The 23,089-nt window shown below is 42.9% G+C and overlaps 1 protein-coding gene across 1 annotated transcript in view; it reads right to left on the bottom strand.

Moving 5' to 3' along the window:
* Positions 1-23,089, bottom strand: part of AP4E1 (adaptor related protein complex 4 subunit epsilon 1) — a 246,052-nt gene that overhangs the window by 137,278 nt on the left and 85,685 nt on the right. The window contains exon 13 of the mRNA XM_069222475.1: positions 19,694-19,812. Within this exon, the coding sequence (XP_069078576.1) occupies positions 19,694-19,812 (119 nt within the window). The remainder of the gene's footprint in view (positions 1-19,693; positions 19,813-23,089) is intronic.

Raw genomic sequence — 23,089 nt, 5'->3', positions numbered from 1 at the left:
GGCAGCCCTCTCCATGAAAATGCTCCAGTCGGACACAGAGATCCGAGTGTAAAAGAAAGATAGCTGACGTCGAATTCTAGAACATGAACCAGCTTGTGTATGTGTGCTTGAAGTGGCTCACATGCATCTTGCTGCGATTGTGAACTGATATATATTTAAAATATTTATTTATTGAGAGCATGCAAAACAATGGAACGGTGTTACATATAGATGAACATCGGGCAGAGATACGTTCAAACACATGAAGATAGGTAATGTATTCAGTATTGGCACAGCCACACAACACCCACGATCCCAGTTGTTTCCAAAAGCAATCGCCGTACACCAGAAACACTCCCACACAATGCTAGGCATCCAGGTCCAGGGTGGCTCGGCGTTTCCTGTGCTGGGCCGGCTCTGCAGGGGCGTAGGAGACAATACATTTCGGGGGTGGGCAGGGACAGCCTTGGGGACTTTTCTATTGGTCCTATACAAATCCCCCGTTGTTTGCGAACTGCAGGCTCTTATAAACGTACACAATGCTATAGTTTGGACTTGAAAAAGGGAGACAGGAAGGCATGTTGTCACAGTCTGAAAATATATTTTATTGTTATTTACATTCACAAAGTAATTAGACCAAATGTGAAAAAAAACATGTTGATTAACCCTGCATCTTCATGCACCAAGCAAATAAAGTTAGGAGGGAAAAAAAGGAAGAACCCTTTGTGCCCCACATCATGCCCCTCACTTCATGGAAACTGAAACCGCACTGAACATATCAAAAGCGATCTGGTAAAACAATTGTAAACTGTGCTTTGAAACGTTACTTCTTATAACACTTCTACTACTCTGTGTGATCTTGGGCAGCCCAGCTCCACCAGTGCCTAATGTGCAATTTAAAACGTTCCGGTGCTCAAAGTCCTCCTCTTAAACACGCGGCTGCTGCAATCAAAGATGCGAGCACGCAATAATGAGGCAACATAATCCTGAAGCCATCTCGGGCCTCTTCAATCCATTTACAGCCACTACCTGCCCTTCAGCTCACTCTTGCAGCTTTCTGCTTTCTCCCTTTGAGACACTTTTTTGTTTTTCTCTTCCACTCTCTTTCCCATATGTGTCTTTTGCTCACAGGAAATGCTTGAGGCAGAAAAATAAGTGCTGGCCCTTAAAAAAAAGTGCTGGTGCTTAGCACATGAAACAACAGGCATAAATTAAGCACTGAGCTCCACATCAGTCAAAACTGGGAGCAGTAAAGAAGCTTTTGATGTTACAAGATATATAATACATGGGATTCTGTAATCCCTGTATAAACAGCAGTCAGTAATTTCGTTATAATCGTCTACTTGTGATGCACCAAGTCACCAATTATAATGAAAAGACGTCAGAACTTGAATATTATAATGTTATTACAGTTCAGTTCTGATGTAACAATGCCTTCGGCCAAAGCCTGCAACCAAGGTAAAAGGCAGGTCAGACCACGAAGCATAATTAATGCAGCTGTTTAAAAAACAAGAAATGTTGCTTTTCTTTCTTCTGCTCTATTTTAGTAGTTTACAATGACAGAAGCTATGCACTAAGGTTTTAAGTGATTTGTGGGAACGTTGATGGTGTGACCATGTATATATGGAATAAAGTACCCCCATGACGTTCATGATAAGGATTTTGCAAGTCACCTCAGAGTTTCATATCTGAGAAAGAAGCATTGGCAAAGCCAATAGTTCTCACCTATGCAAGCGCTATTGGATTGCCAATGTGTTTTAGCCATGTGCACACTAGTGTGGCAACTGTTTAGCATAGCTAAAGGTTAATGGCGTAAAGGAGAATGGTGTGCCCTGGAGTGTCACAGAATGAGTAGAGTGTTGTAGAGCGGAGTAGTGTCACAGTGGAGTAGAGTGGCAGAGTGTGGAGAGGCATAAAGAAGAGTGGAGTGGCATTGAGTGGAGTAAAGTAACATGGGTGGCATAGAGAGAGCTGAGTGTTGTTGAGCACAGGACATTGTCGTATAGTGGAGTTGGATAAAGTTTTGTTTAGTGGCACAGAGTGGAGTAGAGTTTAATTGTGTAGAGTGTCAGAGTGTAGTATCAAGGAGTGGAATGTTGTAGAGTGAAAGTGGCATTGAGTACAGTGTAGTTGGAATAGAGTGCAGTGGCGTACAGTGCATTTGTTTTTCGAGTAAAGTGGAATAGAGTGCATTGGTGCAGAGTGCACTTGTTTAGAATAGAATGCAGCAATTTGGAGTGGTGAAGAGTAGAAGGACACTGAGTGGAGTGGCACTGCATAGATTTCAGTGGCACAGAGTGCAGGTTCCGATTGAAGCCAGGCCAGATTCCGCTGGCTCTTATTGCAAGTTTGGCAAAGGGTAGGATTAGCAGGTCCCAGCACAAACACCTCTCTTGCCTTCCCGAACGTGATACACTGCTCCCCTGAGTACAGGTCCCCCAGCGTTTCACAACCACCCCCAATCCACGCTGTCACTGACATTACTTCCTTGATTTGCAAAAAGGGCCGCAATCACCAGGGTGTAGACGCACAGAAAATGGGGCATAGTGTAGGACTCGACAGACTAATAACTCCCATGTGCGCTCCATCTGCCGTAGTATGTATGGATACCGTTGATGCACTCGGGCTCCCACTGAGGCAGAAGGCAGTTTAGCCTCACCCACCGGGGCCTTCAGTGCACCAGTGTGCAGCATGCTGCAACATAGATGCCATATAGTACAACTCTAGATCTGGTAGTCCACGTCCCCCTTCTATATCTAAATTACAGACCCAAAGCGCTACTCTACTGCATTTGTCAGCCCAACCCACAGCCACCAGAAGGCTGGCTAAATCCTGAAATGTGCAACAATTAATAGGACACTGCGTGTTCTGCAGCACATAAGGGTAAAAGGACAGGAATACCATTTTGGCAATCACAACCGTACGACTGACAACAGTAATTTACTCCCGAAAGCTGCAGAGGTTCCTAGGTCCGCCAGGACTCTGCCCATATTGTATCTATACTGCTTCTCTGCCCTATGTGCCACCTGTATACCCAGGTACCAGAATTGTTCAGTTTCTCAGTGCTGGCCCAAATCAGGGGGGAGGGGCAGGTACCTCAGCTCATCTCCCAATAGGAAAACCAGGGGCTTACCCACATTCATGCTAAGGTCTGACAGCTTCTCAAAGGTATTCAGGGCAGCCAGAAGCACTGCTTGTGTCAGATTCTGCAGATATATCAAGGCATAGCCCACGTAGAGGGACACTACTAGTTCAGTATGTCCCATTTGCGTCCCCCACCCCACATATATTGCACCAATGTTTCCACAGGCGGTGCGAACAGCAGGGGGGACAAGGGGCATCCCTGTCTAGTTCCCGAATGTATCTCAATTTTGTCAGAAACTATTTGTCCAGATCAGACGCTCACAGAGGGCGCAATTAAAAAAAAAAAAAGCTATTCACTTGAGCATTTCCGCCCCCAACTGTGTCGAAGGCCTTCTCTAATGCTACCATCGCCATCTCAGTCTGTAAATAACCCCCTGAATGCATGACATGAGTGAGCAGGCGGATAATCATAAGGGTGCTTCTTTGGGGGATAAACCCACATTGATCGTCATATACGAGCTGACAGATGACCCCGCACAATCTATGGGCTAAAATCTTAGAGAGCACCTTTGTGTCCGCATTAATCACGGACAGAGGGCAGAAGGAGCCTAAGTCCTCAAGGCTGGGGCCCTATTTAGGGAACATAATAATGAGTGCTTCCCGCATGGTCTGGGGGAGAATACCTTTCTTTTAGGGACAGTGTCACTCAAAAATAACTTGCCCCCTAAAACGTTTGTGTAGGCTAAATGCCATATATTTTGTTTCTGGGCATTAATTGCCGCACCCTGTGTTATTCAAAATGAGGCAAATCTCTCCAATAAAATATGGAGCCCCCTCAGGGTTTCTGAGATTAACAAGGTGCTGTCTTGAAACAATAAAGGAGGCAACTTCTGCCTTGCAAGAGATTGCGAGTCATTCTCACAATATGAGGAAAAATACAATCGCAAATAAAGAGGAGAAAGAGATTCTGTGCCAGGATGCAGCCCTGGTGGACTCCTCTATTAACACTGATTGTTTAGGAGAGCTCACCGTTAATACCCCACTGCACCTGGACAAAATTGTCTAAGTAAGGTTGCATGATAATCTGGAGTAAACCAGAAGGGACACTTATGTTGGAAAGCACTTCCCATAACCGTATTCTAGAGACCAAATCAAAAGCAGACTGAAACTGACAAAGACAACATGCTAGTTGCCCCTGCCGATATCCACCACCCTTCATTTGGTCAAAAGAAACCATAATACTTGGACAACTGTACTTGTCCCAGACTAAATCCAACTTGAAAATAACTCCGGACTTTGTTATCCGAGATCTAAGTTGTCAATTTGTCTAGAACCTGCCTAGAAAATATTTTTTAAATGTTGTCTAAAAGACTGTAGGGGCGGTAGTTCTCTGCCTGGTATTGACAGTCATTTTTGAAGATGCAAACTGTCTCAGCACCCTTCTAAGAATTCAGGATTCGTCAACCTTCAGCTATGGCGTTAGACAGCGTGTCTATATAAGTGGCCCAGACCAAAGTTAAAATAGGAAGAGGTTCACAAGGATCTAGTCCGTAGCTGGTGCCTTCCCCAGTCTTTGAACATTCAAAACAATAAGGGTGTCAATCAAAATACAATTTATAAGGCACTTATTGCTCAAACTAGGTAAATAATATTTTACATCTGGAAGGGTATCAACTGGCCTTAATGATACTTGAACTGTTGCTTCGCTTGCTTTTTGCACATTATTTACTCATGCGATCTTTCCATTGCCTTATGCGAGGATAATGTCTGTGCACAGTACTTAGAGAAACCACATTTTTTACTAAAGATGTGTTTTTCTGGCGAATGAGGCAGCTGCACCTTGATGTTGTCAGTGGCTGAAAGCAGAAAGCATGTGCTTGTGCACGCTCCTGTTTGTGATTTCCATGTGCGGAAAGAGGTACGGACGTTCCACTTTCTAACTTGCCCTGAGGCATGCATGGCAAATAATTTACCAGTGAAGAGTAAGCATTTATGAAATGCTGCTTAGCCTTATTAATTTGATTATTATTATTTTTATTATCATTATGTCTCGCCCTCCCACTACAGTGATAGCTCAATCAGTGCATTCCTATAACAAGCAATGGCAAAGCAAATAGGCGTGGGCTATTGTAAGTGAATGTAATGGCTATGCATCGTGCAGAATGTGGGTTTGTTTCATGGTCATGTGTGTGTTGGTGTGAGTATAGGAGTGTGTGTGCGTTTGTTGCACTTGTGGTAAGGAAATAGTGGTATGCAGGGGAACACTGACATATCAATGTCGTCATGGATCCTAATACAATGAGTGAAAATGCCTGGTAGTAAAAACAGCTAGATTTGAGATGCAGTGAGCCCCGCTCACCTCTGGACACCAGTAAGATGTGTGTAGCAATGGTGAGTTCATGTGTGTGTGTTTGGGGATAGGTAGGAATGAGAAGTAGTAATTTTAGGATTGATCAGTGCAGAATTGATGAATGTTAAATTTTCAATTTGCTAAAGCAAAGGGCAGAGAGAGGGAGGATTGAGGAAAGCTATGAAACACATAGCCTCCTAAAAATTAGTTTCCTTAATGTTGTGGTAAAAGAGGTGATATTTATTGCTGAATTAACGAAATAATACATCCTACCTATCTTGTGTTTCCTATGCCTCTTCTGTATTACATCATGAATTGCCTAAATAACCAAAAAGACAGCATTTGGATGAGGTTCTCTGTAAATGTTCATCTTCTATGGCTTCACCTGTGTTCATGTACCCCTGAGTTTTATGCCTGGTTTTGTCCATAGCAATTCTGCATTCTGTGATTTACAAATACCTGAAAAAGAATACATACTCCAGCAGAATACCCAATCTATTATTCAAGAGAGCTATATGGTGCAAGGCACACCTTTCAGAAAGGATCCACCACAGTAAATATCATCAAGTAATAACGAACAGTCACACCGACAGTAGAGTACTGTTGGAGTGCAAACATTGTTAATAAAATTGAGTCACTTAAATATAGTGTGAAACAATATGTATTAGAAAGATTTAATTGAAATTGTGTATTAATAAATAAAAACGTATAGCTGATATGGTGGACACCATAAACAAAATGTATAAACATGAGAAAATAAGGTCTAATGAAAATGTATTGAGTTTAATCATAACTAAATATACTGAAAAAATAATATTAATATGTACTAAAAGAATTAATAGTTTAAATATAAAATGTTTTATTCTTCATGTTTTAGCATTGGTTTTAAGGCCTCACGTTTTAGAAAATGTTCAGAGGCAATGTTTTAAAAGTGTTTACTCTGCAAAATGATGTTTCTCTAAGCAAGCATCCTGTAGGACTTGCTCACTGTGGAATAAGTTATGTTTTTCTGTTGTAACACTTATCTTTCTTCCTGGGATGAGATCATGTGTGCCAAGGAACAACAGTCTCTAGTGCTCATATACAACCTTAAACAATTGTATTCTACTGTGGAAACTGGTGACTAGGAGCAGAGAGGAAAGGTACTTCTGAAACGTGGATCAGAAGTTATTGGCTGAACGGTAAAACACCCCATAGTTTCATCAATAGAAACTTAGATAGTTGCTTTCTAGGGTTTTATTATAGCAATGTTTGAGATGATGTAAGTCAGATTTCCATTAACCTCGGTGCTGTTCAGATGTATTCTTGTTTTTGCCTATGATTCTGTCAGTTCAGATGCATTAAGGCCAAACATTACTGAACTGTTCCCTATTGTGCTACTGCCCAAAGAAGAAGACCAGAAGATGCTCCACTGATCAAGACATTGCTGCTTACTGATCCATTTAGGAGAGTTATAACAAATGACATTTGTCTGTCTTGCAGATTTTTATTTTTTCTCTCTTTAGATCATCCAACCCCTATTTTTTTGTTAGTACCATAGTCAGATGTTTTCCAAATTAATTTTTTTTGTCTTTTTTTCTTTTTGCATGAAACCCAAACATGCTTATCGAATGTGAGTAATAGTTAAGGATGCCAAAATTGAAATTAGACAGTTTCATATAATTTGATTGTAAATAATTCATATGTGATAACTAAATGTATTCTGTGACTAATATTTATCTGTTATTGTTGTTATTCTGCATGGTGGTTCTTGAATGTTTAAAGATAAATATTCTTTCTAGGTTAAGATTCTTTCAAAGATTTGATCAGACTGTATTTTGTTTTACTTGTATCATTTGGTCTTGTGCATTATTTACATGATTTTAGCATATTAATCTAAAGGGCAATAAATGTTTGAACTTTATTAAACTGGTGTGGCGATTCATGGTCACATAGGTCATGGTGCGTATAAATTACTGATTCAAAAAATTGAAATTGATGTTTATTGATTTGAATTTGTTAATGTTGATTGTTAGGACGTTATCACACTCCTATCTGAGTCCAAAGATTTGTGTCGTTCTCTAAGGGTAATCCATGGTTACCCTATACGTGTCACCTTATAAATAAAATATCAAAAGAAATACAAGGTTGGACATACCCACAGTACCACTGGAAACAGTGACACACTAACCCATGCAGAGAACCCAACGTAATATTGGCTAGCCCCAACAAGGCCACAACATGAAATATTAAGGACACACCTCTCGCACCTTCCCTTTAATTCTGCATAGTTGTGATTTATTTTCCGTCTCAAGAAATAAACAAGCAGCCTATGCACTTATAACTGATATCTTGCCAATACATTGTGCTATAAACAAGAAATCCCCTTGCAGTGTACGGGAACATAGTGGGCATGTTACACTTTTAGTGGTGGTGTTGCATGTGTAATAAAATTGTAACTCCTATCCTAAAATGAAAAGCCAAGGAAACAGGTTTCAGATTATTTTGATGTCTTCTGGCCTCTTAAATGAATTGTGACTTTTGGATCAATGTGAGCGATGTAAAGGTTCATTTTGTTGAGAATACTGAAACAATGACATGTCCCGATATAAAAAGAAGGAATGGTTTCTTACCTGTAACTCCAGTTCTCTCGTAGGGGTATTTCCATGATAGTCATAAGCACTGAATAGTTCCGCGCGCCTGCGGGGACCCCGGAGCACTGTTGTGTAGTATATTCTTAAGTGCAATCATCAGCTCCTTGACAAAAAAGGTCTGTGAAAAACACTTAAGAATAACAATGTGCAGCCTATGTGAACAACTACACAGACCAAATTGTTAGAAGAAAAAACAGTTGTAGTGTAAATTCACGTTTAAACCTCTATTTATTCTATAAATACATAAATAAATACATTTTCATATTTTATTTACACCTCTCATGAGAATAAAACAATGTAGGGCAGTGTAGCCCATAGGCTGCCATTATACAGAATGAAAATAGAGCTGTGCCTTTAAGAAAGTAAAGTCTTCCTGTTTCCCATCATGCACAGCAAAAGGCAGTTGCCTCAGTTCTTTTTTGGAGGCTATTAACCTGACATGAAGAAAAACAAAACATTTGTTGGAGTACCAACCTCCATAATATTCATGTTCTATGTCAACTCCACCGGGGAGGAGGGAGGGTTGCTTATGACTATCATGGAAATACCCCTACGGGAGAACTGGAGTTACAGGTAAGAAACCATTCCTTCTCTCGTAGGGGATTTCCATGTATAGTCATAAGCACTGAATAGAGTAGCAAGCCCATCCCCATAACCGCGGTGGAGTAGATATAAGAATACTGAGAAAAACATGAATCATGCAAACAAATTCTTGAGCAAAGCCTGCCCAACCTGAGCATCTGCCCTAGCGTCTGTATCAAGGCAGTAATGCTTAGTAAAGGTATGGACCGACCTCCAAGTGGCAGCCTTGCATATTTCTGCCAAAGGGACATTTCTCATCAAGGCTACAGTAGCTGCTTTCCCTCTGGTAGAGTGGGCTTTTGGCCTACCACCAAGGGATTTGTTTGCTAACTGATAACATAACATTATACATGAAACAATCCACCTGGATAACGATTGTTTAGATGTGCCCAAACCTGTTCTGATTGGGCCATAGTTAATAAAAAGCTGTTGTGATTTTCGAAAGCTTTTTGTCCTGTCCAGGTAAAATTTCAAGACTCTCTTTACATCCAGAGAGTGCAGAGTTCTCTCAGCAGGGGTAGCTGGATTCTGAAAGAAAGTCGGTAATGAAATTGTTTGGTTCACATGGAAGTCGGAGACTACCTTAGGTAAAAATTTTGGATGAGTTCTCATTACCACTTTCGCAGAATGAAAAACTGTGTAGGGTTCCTGAGCGCAAAGGGCCTGGATTTCGCTGACCCTACGCGCTGAAGTGATTGCCACCAGAAAAGCAGCTTTCCATGTGAGATGCTGCAGCGATGCCTTATGTATCGGCTCGAATGGCGGCAGCATCAGACGTGATAAGACAACGTTCAGTTCCCATGGAGGAGAAGGCTTTCTAATGGGAGGAAAAACCTTCTTTAAACCTTCTAGGAAATCCATAATAATCGGAATCCGAAAAAAGGAAGTTTGTGAAGGACTCTTTCTGTATGCCGTTATCGCCGCCAAGTGAACTTTTATTGACGACAGTTGTAAGCCCGATTTTGCCAAACTTAACAAGTATGGCAGGATAGATTGTTCCCCACAGGAAACTGGGTCAATGTTGTTGTGTAAACACCAAATGCAGAATCTCTTCCACTTGCTTGCATAGGCTGATCGTGTGGAAGGGCGCTTTGCTTCCTTCAGAATTTCCATACAGTCCTGAGGTAGGTTCAAGTGTCCATATTGCACTAGCTCAGGAGCCATGCTGCCAAACTCAACGATGAGGGGTTGGGATGAGATATCTGCCCTCTGAACTTCGTGAGAAGGTCCGGACGATATGGTAGCCTGATGTGTGGTTTGAGTGACCGGTGAAGAAGGTCTGGGAACCACCACTGGCGTGGCCACTCCGGAGCAATTAGGATCATTTTGGTCTGAACATTGGACAGCTTCTGGAGGACCGCCGGAATCAGGGGAAGCGGTGGAAAGGCGTAAAGAAATGCTCCTGACCAGCTTATCCACAGGGCATTCCCCAGTGTCCCTGGATGGTAATATCTGGAGGCGAAGTTTTGGCATTTTTTGTTTTCTGGGGTTGCGAATAGGTCTGTAGAGGGGGTACCCCAGAGTGCGAAAATGGAATGAACGACGTCGTCGTGTAGTACCCATTCGTGGTTCTCGTCCATTACCCGACTGAGGGCATCCGCTTGAACATTCTGGATGCCGGGCAGGTGAGTTGCCACTAGTGACAGGTTCCTGGCTAGAAGCCAATGCCAGATTGTCTGAGCCTCTCTGGATAAAATTCTGGACCTGGTGCCTCCTTGTTTGTTCACGTAGTACATAGTGGCCACGTTGTCTGTCTGGAGAAGGAGAGTTTCCGTTCTCAGAGAGGGAAGGAAGGCTTTGAGCGCAAGGTGGACTGCGCGAAGTTCCAGCAGGTTGATGTGATAGAGACTCTCTCTCTGTGACCACTCGCCTTGGACTCGAAGATGTTCCATGGGTGCCCCCCATCCGATCAGTGACGCATCTGTTACGATGGTTTGAGATGGAGGCCGTTGTTGGAACGGAATCCCCACCAAGAGATTGCTGGGTAAACACCACCACTTGAGGGATTGTAGGGTGTGAGGAGAAAGAAGGACTTTGTTCTCCCAATCGTCCCTCAGTTGACACCACTGATCCTCCAGATTTTCCTGCAATGGTCTCATATGGAGGCGAGCATTGGGAACCAGATGGATACAAGACGCCATCGAGCCCAGTAGAGAAACTATTATTCTTGCAGTGGCTTGAGGTCTTTCCTGCAGTTGTTTGCACTTCTGGAGAATCGATAACCGTCGTTCCTCCGAAGGAAACACCTTTCCTAGCCTGGTATCTACAATGGCCCCTAAGTAATGCAACCTCTGAACAGGTGTTGCTGTAGATTTCAGGAGATTGACTTGAAGACCAAGTTTTTGCAGCAGTTGTAGAGTCCATTCGAAATGTTGCTGTGTCTCGAGACAACTGGAGGCCTTTATGAGCCAATCGTCTAGATAGGGGTAGACGAATATTCGCTGTTTCCTCAAGTGGGCGGCTACTACCGCCATGCATTTGGAAAAAGTTCTTGGCGCTGATTTTAGGCCGAAAGGTAGAACTGCAAATTGGTAATGGCGTTTTCCGACGGTGAACCTTGGGAATTTTCGATGTTTCTTGGTTACTGGGATATGAAAGTAAGCGTCGCAAAGATCTATCGCACATAGCCAGTCGCCCTGACGTAGATGTGGATAAATTTGGTGTAAGGCTAACATCCTGAATTTTTCTTTGCGAATCCATTTGTTTGCTGTCCTCAGATCTAAGATGGGACGAAACTCTTGTTTGTCTTTTTTCGGAACAAGGAAATATCTCGAATAAATCCCCTTCCCTTGTTGGCTGATGGGAACGGGTTCTATGGCTCTTTTTTGCAATAGGATATTGACCTCTAACTGTAGAGCTTCGAGATGGCGGTTGGCTGTTTTGGGTGGAACAGATGGTGGAGAACTGGTGAATCTGAGAGCGTAACCATGTCTCACAATATTCAATACCCAGGCGTCTGTTGATGCGTAGCCACTCGTCCAGATGATTTGAGATACTTCCCCCTACCGGAGTGGATAACGGAGGAGGGGGAAGCAAAGATTCAGGGCTTAGACGTGGGAGCCTGTCGAGTTGCCTGAGTTTGAGGTGTTGAACGACCCCTTGTCGACCTTCGCTGAGTAGAGAAACCCCTTTGATACTGCTGTTGTTGCTGCTGCTGGGGGCGCGAAGACATCCAGTGTGGCGACTGATACCAGTGGGTGAAAAGTCGTCGTTGATATGGCCGGAAAACCTTTCTTTGTTCTTTCGGTCTTTCCATGCCTACCGCTTTCAAGGTATCTAGTTCAGCTTTCATTCTAGCCATCTCGTCATCGGCATGAGAACCGAACAAGGTGGAGCCCGAGAAAGGCAGGTTTTGTATTCTCTGCTGCGCTTCAGGTTTGAGTGATGTAAGTCTCAACCATGCATGCCTTCTGAGCGCTATCCCGTGTGCATAATTGTGTGCGGATAGCACCGAAGAGTCAGCTGCAGCACTTATAATTTGGTTAGACACCATGGCTCCCTCGCCCACGACCTCCAGGAAATCTTCCCTTTTATCCTTAGGAAGATGTTCCGCAAACTGCATTAAAGAGTCCCAGAGGGCACGGTCGTACCGCCCTAATAACGCAGTAGCGCTGGCTGCCTTCATCGTGACGGCTGCAGTAGAGCATACTTTTCGTCCTGCAGCATCTATCTTTCTGCTCTCTTTATCTGGAGGCGAAGAAGAAGATGGTGAGGTTGAATGCAGTTTCTTTGCCGCTACTATGACCACCGAATCAGGAACTGGGTCCGACCTCAAGAATAGAGGATCTTGTTCTGGTGGACGATATTTTTTAATAAGTCTGGAAGGAGCAGACTTTGTTGCGGCCGGTGCAAGGAAAATATCCATTGCTGGTTCAAGGAGACCTGGAACCAGTGGAAGCAAAGGTCTGGAAGATGTCCTGTGATGCAAGGTCTCGAAGATCACTGACGTCGATGGGGCAGGTACCGCCAGCGGGATGTTCAGCTCGGTTGCCCCTCGTACTAAGACCTCCTGGAACGTATTCACATCATCTATGGGGGACACTCTCGGGGACGGTGAGTCCGATAGGGTTGGAGAGTAGTCCCGTGTAGACGAAGAAGAACGCCTGTGATGTGAATGCTGAGATCTCTGTGAGTCATGACGGTGCCGAGAGGAAGAAGAGCGTCTAGAGGAATGTCCCGAACGTCTTACAGACCGCGTTGGAGTCCTCAAAACAGACTCTGAAGGCGGAGCCAGAAGAGGCGCCGTAGGTGTTACCGGCGTCTGTGGCAATGGTGATTGTCGAGGAGAGAGTTGTGGAGACGCTGGAAGGAGGATGAGTGAAGCCGAGGATTCTGAGGTTGTATAAACCCTCCTAGGTCTTTTTGATTGTCTCGACGTCGACACACTCCTCGACGTCGAAGTACGGTGACGGCGAGTGCCCTTCGCCGTCGATTCTTCTCGCCGTTGAGAATCTCTCGACGACGACCCTCGACGTCGCCGTGATGACGGTGAACGTCTACGACGTCGATCACCCCTCGACGTTGATCGATCTCGCCGTTTCGACGGCGAACCGGATTCAGATCTCCTCGACGTGGAACGTCCTCGCCGTGTCGACGGTGACCCAGATCTCGACGGCGAAAGTCCACGCCGTCCCGACGGCGAAATCGTCGTCGACGGCGAGCGATGTCTCTTTCTCGCCGGCGAACCACTCCTCGACGTCGAGCATGTTGGCGCCGTTCCTTGCCTCGACGTCGACGCCCTCGACGTCGTCGGAGACCTGTGCCGTTTTTGAGCCGGTCTGGTCGGAGTTATAGAGGAACCAGTGTGAGCCCTGGTAGAAGACTGACCTTCTCCTCGCTCTGTGGTAGAATGACCACTTTTCCTCCTGTCCTCTTTCGCCTGGAGTCGGATCTTCTCCCTGTCACGAAGGGTCCTTCTGGAGAAGGTTTTGCAGATGTCACACGACTCCGGTTTGTGGCTGGATGGAAGACAAATTATGCAGACCCGATGTGGATCTGTTTTGGCCTTTTTTCTGCCACAAGAAGGACATTTGTCAAACAGTGAAGGCATTTCTGAAGTAGAAAAACCTCAAAATTCTGTCAGAATCTAACAGAAAAAAGCAGAAAATTATCACTCAATGTTAAAAACGTCGAGTGAAAATGAAATTCAAAAGATTTTAAATGAATTTCTGTCACAAAAGGATTTTGTGAGGTAGAGCTCAATGCTTCAGGGTCCTGTCAGAAAGGAGCCGGAAAAAAGAACTGAGGCAACTGCCTTTTGCTGTGCATGATGGGAAACAGGAAGACTTTACTTTCTTAAAGGCACAGCTCTATTTTCATTCTGTATAATGGCAGCCTATGGGCTACACTGCCCTACATAGTTTTATTCTCATGAGAGGTGTAAATAAAATATGAGAATGTATTTATTTATGTATTTATAGAATAAATAGAGGTTTAAACGTGAATTTACACTACAACTGTTTTTTCTTCTAACAATTTGGTCTGTGTAGTTGTTCACATAGGCTGCACATTGTTATTCTTAAGTGTTTTTCACAGACCTTTTTTGTCAAGGAGCTGATGATTGCACTTAAGAATATACTACACAACAGTGCTCCGGGGTCCCCGCAGGCGCGCGGAACTATTCAGTGCTTATGACTATACATGGAAATCCCCTACGAGAGAATCATCCTTTCCACTCTGTCAGAATTATATTTAAGGTTTTGTTCCTGGCTGCAGATAAAAGCCTTTTCCCCACTCTGTCACATAAGATAGTTATACTTTCTAAGCAAAATGATCCCCTCTTGGAATGTCTAAATGATCGCGTTCAACAACTCAAATATCTTCAGTTAACATTTGCAGAGGGACCGCATGATCAGAGATTAAATGGATTTTGATATCTTTAGCCAGGAATTTTTTTTAATTAAAATCTAGAAACTATATTTTAGGTAGCATTGGGGCATATTTACAAGAAACAAGCCACAGTCTGAGAATTGTGTTTTTTTACAGTGGTTCAGTGTAGAATACTGGTTGCACATCAGCTTGTGGTGTTTACATATTTTTCAGAAGCCATGTGGCATAGAGGCCAAACAAGCATTGGCAAAGCCTATAATTCTAGCCCATGCAAAAGCTATAGGCTTTGCCAAAGTGTTTTATCCATCTTATACACTAACGTGGCTGTTGTTCAGCATGGCTAACAGGTAATGGCGTAGAAGAGAGTGTTGTAGAGTGGAGTGGCATAGAGTAGAGTGTCGTAGCGTGGAGTTGCATAGTGTCGTGGAGTGGCGAAGAGTGGACTGGAGGGTTGTGGGAGGGGGAGAGGAGTGTTGTGCAGTGCTGTACAGTGGAATGTTGGTTGACAATCAGGTTACCCCCTGGTGAAGCAAGGACCCTCACTCTAGTCAGGGTAAAAGAGAATCACCCTCAGCTAACCCCTGCTCACCCCCTTGGTAGCTTGGCACGAGCAGTAGGCTTAACTTCAGAGTGCTAGGTGTAAAGTATTTGTACCAACACACACAGTAACGTAATGAAAACACTATAAAATGACAACACAGGTTTAGAAAAATAGAGAATATTTATCTAAACAAAAAGAAGACCAAAATGACAAAAATCTACAATACACAAGTCAAGTTATCAATTAAAAAGCAAAAATAGTCTTTAGGTAGTTTAAAGCACACACTAAACACTGTTAGCGTGAAAATGTACGTTGTATGCGTCAAAAATAACCCCGCACTGGTGAGTGTGCGTCAAAAAGGGCTTGTGATGCATCGATTTCACTCACGAGCGAGACCTTGCGTCATTTAGTTGGGTCGGGGTGCGTAGTTTCTTCTCTCTGCAGGGGAGCGTTGCATCGATCCGGTCAGCACTCTCAGGTCCGGGCAGGCCTTGCGATGCTTTTACACACCCAGTGGGGCTTGCGTCGTAAATCCAGTCGCACGATGAACTGAAAAGCACGCAACGCGGGTTGCGATGTCCCAGCCTCCATCAGCAATGCTGCGCGTCATTTCTCCAGTTTTGTGCGTCGATTCCTCGGTCACGTTGCAGTCGAGCGTCGATTTTCAGCCACGAAGCCAGTGGCGCATCGTTTCTTCAGCCGCATATCGGAGTTGCGTTGATCTTTTCCCCGCACGGCATTCTGTGCGTGGATTTCTTCCTCTTAAGCTGTCAGCTTCTCCTTTCAGGGTCCCAGGAACTGGATGGGCACTACAGAGCAGTGTAGGAGTCTCTCCAGAGACTCCAGGTGCTGTCAGAGAGAAGTCTTTGCTCTCCCTGAAACGTCTAACAACAGGAGGCAAGCTCTAAATCAAGCCCTTGGAGATCTTCACAAGATTGAAGGCACACAAAGTCCAGTCTTTGCCCTCTTACTCTGGCAGAAGCAGCAACTGCAGGATAGCTCCACAAAGCACAGTCACAGGCAGGGCAGCTCTTCTTCCTCAGCTCTTCTCCAGGCAGAGGTTCCTCTTGGTTTCCAGAAGTGTTCTAAAGTCTGAGGTTTTGGGTGCCCTTCTTATACCCAATTTCTCCTTTGAAGTAGTCTTACTTCAAAGGAAAGTCTCTTTTGAATGGGAAATCCTGCCTTGCCCAGGCCAGGCCCCAGACACTCACCAGGGGGTTGGAGACTGCATTGTGTGAGGGCAGGCACAGCCCTTTCAGGTGTGACTGACCACTACTCCCCTCCCTCCTAGCACCGATGGCTCATCAGGAAATGCAGACTACACCTCAGCTCCCTCTGTGTCACTGTCTAGTGTGAGGTGCAACCAGCCCAACTGTCAAACTGACCCAGTCAGGGAATCCACAAACAGGCAGAGTCACAGAGATGGTAGCAAGAAAATGCTCACTTTCTAAAAGTGGCATTTTCAAACACACAATCTTAAAATCAACTTTACTAAAAGATGTATTTTTTAATTGTGAGCTCACAGACCCCAAACTCCACATGTCCATCCGCTCCCAAAGGGAATCTACACTTTAATCAGATTTAAAGGTAGCCCCCATATTAACCTATGAGAGGGACAGGCCTTGTAACAGTGAAAAACGAATTTAGCAATATTTCACTGTCAGGACATATAAAACACATTACTATATGCCCTACCTTAACCATACACTGCACCCTGCCCTTGGGGCTACCTAGGGCCTACCTTGGGGGTGCCTAAAATGTAAGAAAAGGGAACGTTTAGGCCTGGCAAGTGGGTACACTTGCCAAGTCGAATTTACAGTTAAAACGGCACACACAGACACTGCAGTGGCAGGTCTGAGACATGATTACAGAGCTACTTATGTGGTTGGCACACCCAGTGCTGCAGGCCCACTAGTAGCATTTGATTTACAGGCCCTGGGCACCTCTACTGCACTGTACTAGGGACTTATTAATAAATCAAATATGCCAATCATGGATAAGCCAATTACATACACATTTTGTAAAGAAGCACTTGCACTTTAGCACTGGTTAGCAGTGGTAAAGTGCCCAGAGTAACACACACAGCAAAATCAGAGTGCGCAAGGGTACTGCTCGAAGAAAAGTCTCTGGATCCAGTCTGACACCTGGGGGAAATTCCAAGGTAAGGAATCCGCAACTAGAAGTCTCTATCAGATATACACTGTATAGACCCACATGGAGGGTGGCAGAGTGAGTAGGTTGCTGGCGTGGCTCACACAAAAGGAGAATTAATCTCCTCATATTACTAGCATTAGAACCTGAATAGGTAATTATAGACTGCACCCAACATGAGGTGCACAAGAACTTTGTCCATTGCTACGTGATCTGAGCCCCGCATGCACGAACCACAGACCCTGACATTATCTCTATCTTAGACAGATCGGAACTGCCTACCAGAGAATGCTAGAGAGGCATTAGGCGGCCCCATAACTAAGAATTAAATAAAAGCTGTCCTGGAGGCCCTGGCAAGCAACACGTCGCCTGGTACTGAATTCTACCAGCTGTATACCCTTATTTTGGTGCCACATTTGGGGAACTCTGCCAGCCACAACAAGAGAGGCACTGATGTGTCTGCCCCAAGCCAGGGAGTGAGATGTTAAATGTCTTCTCCTACAGACCCTGGCCAAACACCTTGCCCCCACTTACATGCCCTAGTCCATTCGGATCAAAATGGATTCATTCCCTCAAGAAACACATCATTAAACATTAGAAGTTTGTTTTGAGTACTAGGGGATGTGGTCCCAGAAAAAACACCCAGAATCTGTGGTCTTCTTGATATATGTGCAAAAACAATTTAATATGATCTAGTGGGATTATCTGAAGACAGTAATGCAGGAAATGGCCCTGGGTGCAGGATAAGATACTGGGTGTTGCTCCTTTATGCACAGGCACAAGACAGGGTATAGATGAATAGATGCATATACGCATTATTCAGAGTCCACAGGGGAACGAGGCGGGGATGACTGTTGTCCCTCATGTTATTCGCACTAGCACTGGAGCATTTTGCCAGAATAGTGCACATGGAAGGACGAGGCAAGGAAATCCGAAGAAATGGTGAACATAGTATATCACTCAGTGGCAATGATATGTTACTGTACTTACAGGAAGCGGCCACAGGCATACTGTAGTGCGTGGGACTCCTGAATGACCCGAGCCAGGCCTCTACACGAACTGAGTCAAGTCATGGGTCTTTCCGTTAACCCACCAGCATATCCCACTAGAGATAACTCCAGAATGACTCATATGAGAACTCGGCACTTTCAAATACATCAGCGTATGGGTCTACCATGGCAGATGCTTTAAAGCAAAAATGGCCAATATCCAGGGGGCCTTCCGAGGCAACATGTATTTGGCGTCTCCTACAATTGCCAATAATAGTGAGGATCCCCTTATCGAAAATGGTGATGCTCCCACGCATGCTTTTTCACTTTGCAAACCTTCCTGATTGGATCCCGTAGACATGGTTCAAAACAGTGAACACACTACTAAGAGATTTGATTGGGAAAGGAGGCAGGTACAGAGTGTTGCTGACCACCTTGCAGTGTCCTCCTTAAATGGGCAGCCTTGGGGCCCTTAGTTTTGAATTTCATTATCTTGCTACCCAGCTACAATGGGGAAAGGAGCTACACCTGACGTATGCCCCAACAATCCCCCTGGTGGACCTTCAGAATGAGAGCGTGGGCGGCTACTAGAATTGCTACTGTGGGAGACTGTTATACAGAGGGGCGATTGTGAGAGCTCTGCTCCCTGATTGATGAGGAAGGACTCCTGGAATTCAAATATCTGGTCTACAGGACACTAACACGTTCCCTAGTGACATTGGAGAAGCAGCCACACTGTACCAAAGTGAACTGCGACTGTTAAAGGTATAGGAAGGGATATCTTCTGGGATGTCACGCCACATGTATAAACACTGTGAAATATGTAACATGTGAAACTAATGTGCAATGTATTATCAAAAATTCAACAAATGAATTAAACTAAGTAAGTTGGAGTAAAAAACAATGTCACAGAAGAAAACTTCTTGTATATTGACATGGAAATATCTTTCACAAAATATGCAGAGGCTGCATCATTTGGTTTCAAACTATGGTAAAATCATATTTGCACATACAAACTTGCATGTTTTGTTCAGATGGACAATCTGTTTAGTTTACTGAACTGAAAAAAATCTATTGTTGATTCTATTAAATGTTTTGACATTCACGTCATAAAGAAAGCAATTATTTGTTAATAATCATTTAAATATACATATAGGTATGACATTCTGAAAATATACATTTTAATATGCATGTTAACATTCCATTTAAACGTTATGAATTTTCAAGTCTAGTTTTCTAATGCAACTTTGTGATTTAAAGATTTTGGCTGAAGCACAAAATACAACACCTTTTTAGCAGAAAACACATCGAAAAAGAAGTTAATTACTCTGGAGAGTTGGACTTTTATTCAGAGTAAATTGATATCCTTGCTAAAGTCAGAGTGAATTCTGATGATAAAAGAAAAATACACAAAGGAGTTTGCATACGATACAAACTAAACCCAACTGCACATACTTAAAGATCACTTTACCTAGTATGCCAATATCAATCCAGATAATATTTACTTTGCAAGCTCAACGAGCTATAAAAGCATTGTACTTTGTGATGTACTTACCCAACAGATAACATGAAGGAATCTCTGAGGATAATATATATTTTCCTGATCTAGCAATTCAATATAGGATCGGACTGCATTTAGTCTTAGTTGCAGATTTTCTTCTTCATCCTCAAATCCTACGGAGAAAGAAAACAAAATACAGTAGTAGAGCCTTGGACTTACACAGGTTTAAACAAAATTAACATTTGCAGAATCACAATACAAATCTAAAGTATTTCAAATACAACCAGAGAAACAAGTACAATGCCACAATAACAATAAAATGTATGTAAATGTTTTGTATATATGTGTACAGATATAGAACTTTCTCAAGACGAAGGTTTAATGACTTTTTGTCATGTTTTAGAACTGATGCGTGGCTCCTTCTCTTACTGACATGCAGCACCATTTCTTTCCAGCTACTAGACAAAGCCTCACCAAAGTCTATCCAATAATTTCTGACATTTTCCTTCCACCACAGTTATAATGTGCATCACAAGATCCATCTGTTTTACCCCACTAAGGGCCATATGTACGAACACATTTTCCCATAGACACAGAATGGGTAAAACCCTTTGCTACATCTGGCCATAAGTTCCTGCTATTATAACAGTGTCAAATTACACATTTATTGGTGAGTACTCTTCTCAAATATTTGTTCTTATGAATTAATTCTACTTTTTATTCACTAAAATACATGCTTAAGATTCTCAGAATGTTATTCTATTGACATCCATACCTCTGTTTAGGTCTGGCTTGACAGTGCTGCTATAATAAAACATATTTTAAAGGTAGTCTTTAAGGAGGGGCTTTGGTTCTGTTACTGTTCATCCTCACTGCATCCTGATTGGACAGCCCTTGAGAGAACATGCTTAAGAAGCCATGCCAATGCTGAAAACTGACAAGGAATGATTAATGCAGAACCTGTGTCAAATACACTAGGGAAAGGGTTTTGCATGGGGTAATCTTCTGACAAATACCGTAGGAAGGGATTCCACTGTGAACTTGTACAAATGTAATAGAAAGGAGTTTTACATTACAAACACTGTCATACACCACGGGAAAAGGTCTTTATAATGTTTAACACAGATGGACTTTCTTACACATATTTCTAGCTTAGGGTAGGATAGAGAGATTTGGTTTTCATTGCGTACACTTGTAATTCCAAGTTTAGTAATTAGTTGTGTGTGAATTAAATGATTTGTTTTGTTTTGGAAGTAAAAGCACTGGTTGGACATTGAGGCTTTAAGTGATATCATGTGCTTGGCAGAGGACAAGACAATACCACATAGCTGAACTCTGCCTTGCTATACTGAGTGTGAAGTGCTAAAAAGGTTTACATGGTCCTCGGGAAGGGGTCAATAGAAGGGTGGCTGCAGCATTGTGGCGCCACACCTTTGTTGCTCATAACTGATAGAAACTTTGTTAAAGGAGACCTCGTGTAAAATACAACAGGAAGGTCATTTGCAAGGTTTTGACAAAGTAGTGGGAGACTTTTCATTATGAATTCTCTGATGAATACAAAAGGAAGGGGTTTTACATTGTACACTGACAAAAGGTACTGGATGTAGCTTTACATTGTTCATCACTGAAAAGCAATCCTATATAGGTTTCCAGGTTAGGAGGGGCTATGGAGATATGGCTTTCATTTGTCATGTATAATGTTTGGTTTTGTGTGTGTCACTACACTTTTTAAACCACTGGATGGATACTGATTCTTAAGTGTTTCAGTGTGTTTTGTGGAGTTCTGAAGCTGTAGCCCACACCACCACCCTGGATTACTGTGTCTCACTACTCTGAAGGTTAAATACTAAAAGGGTGTGCCTGTTACTCTATTTCAGGTCAGTACAAAGGAGACCACAGGATATTGGATCCCATCCCCTTATTGATTTCCATTATGGGCATTTTGTTAGGCAGCAGTTGTTTTAGCCCATCTATGAAGCAATTATATTGCCAGATACAGTAAGAAAGGGCCTTACATTGTGATACCTCTGAAAACAAAGAGAAATAGAAGAGGTAGGAGTTTTAATTGTGATCTCTCTAATAAATACGAGAGGAACAGGATTAGCACATTAAACAGAGTTGTTCTTACACAGATCTCAAGTTCAGCAGTGGCTGAAGAAGTCTGCCATTTACTATGAACATTTGTAAATTTATGTTTATTATTCAAGTGTATGTGAATTAAAATGTTGCTTCTTTTTAAAATTACTGGACATTTTTATGTTAGCTGTTATTCTGTGCTTTGTAGTAGAATAGGATTCTACCACAATACACCATCCTGAGTATATCTTGGGTTGCTCTGCCTCACTATCATGGCATTGCTAAATTGGTGTTCTTGGCGACCAGTTCAAGTCCAATAGTAGGCGGTCACAGGCTTTGGCTATGTCCCTTTGATGAACATCTTCCTCACTTGCACTAAATGAGGCAGTACTGTAGTTATTCCTCCAATTAGATAGTTACATTACTCACAATTGCGACAAATAAGTTTGATACATATAAAAAAGGAAGGGGGTTTTCATGATGTAACCCAATTACAAATACAGTAGGAAGGGAGTTTACATTGTGACCTCTATGACAAATACACTCTAAAGACATTTTACATTGGAAACTATGACAAATACAATAGGTAGGGTTTTTATATTGTGAACTCCGTGTAAAACACCATCGAAAGAGACAATACAATGGTTATTACTATGAAAACGTCTTACACCAATTAATAGTTGTGGAAGGGCAAAAAGGTTTAGTTTCATTGTGTATTTGAGTTTAATAGTTAGTAGTCTGTCCTAAAAAGAAGTGGTGCTGTCATGTCAATTCCACTCCACAGTTTGACAATTGGGTGGGATGGATGTTGGGGTTGAGGGTAATGGCAAGTATGGTGCAGACAGTGGCATTTGCCACATTTGCCAGCAGCATTAGGGGGCTCTAAAATGGCACGGTCCTCCAGAGGAGACTTGAAACAATTGGCCCTGGACAGAAACAAGCACATCCTACAAAAAAAAGTGGCAATCATCATCAAAGTGACTCTTTCCCACCAGAACACAGGCATAATAAGAGATAAGACTGATGACATTGCAAAGAAGAATATCTGATGTACGGGATAGGACAATGGAGCAAGCAAAAATGCTGACAACACAAAGCCCAACACCGAGGAAACATGAGAAAAATCATGCATTCTCACTCTACCAACAATGGCCTGACTTAGGAAACAGACTTTACCATTGATCTTTCATCACATATGTGTTTACCACACAGGAAAGTGCCACACAGGAAAGTATTTGTACCTTTACAACACAGTACTTTACAATACCAGGAAGTACCTTAACCACTCAGTCCTTTACCACACAGGTATGTTTTTTTAAATAACATAATTTTACATGTTATTTAAAAAAGGGTTAAAGGTGAGGGGAAGGGTAT

Source organism: Pleurodeles waltl, chromosome 3_1 (genome assembly GCF_031143425.1).
Source record: "Pleurodeles waltl isolate 20211129_DDA chromosome 3_1, aPleWal1.hap1.20221129, whole genome shotgun sequence".
NCBI lineage: Eukaryota > Metazoa > Chordata > Amphibia > Caudata > Salamandridae > Pleurodeles > Pleurodeles waltl.
Note: the sequence above shows the minus strand (reverse complement) of the source record. Positions and strands in the feature narration are given on the sequence as shown.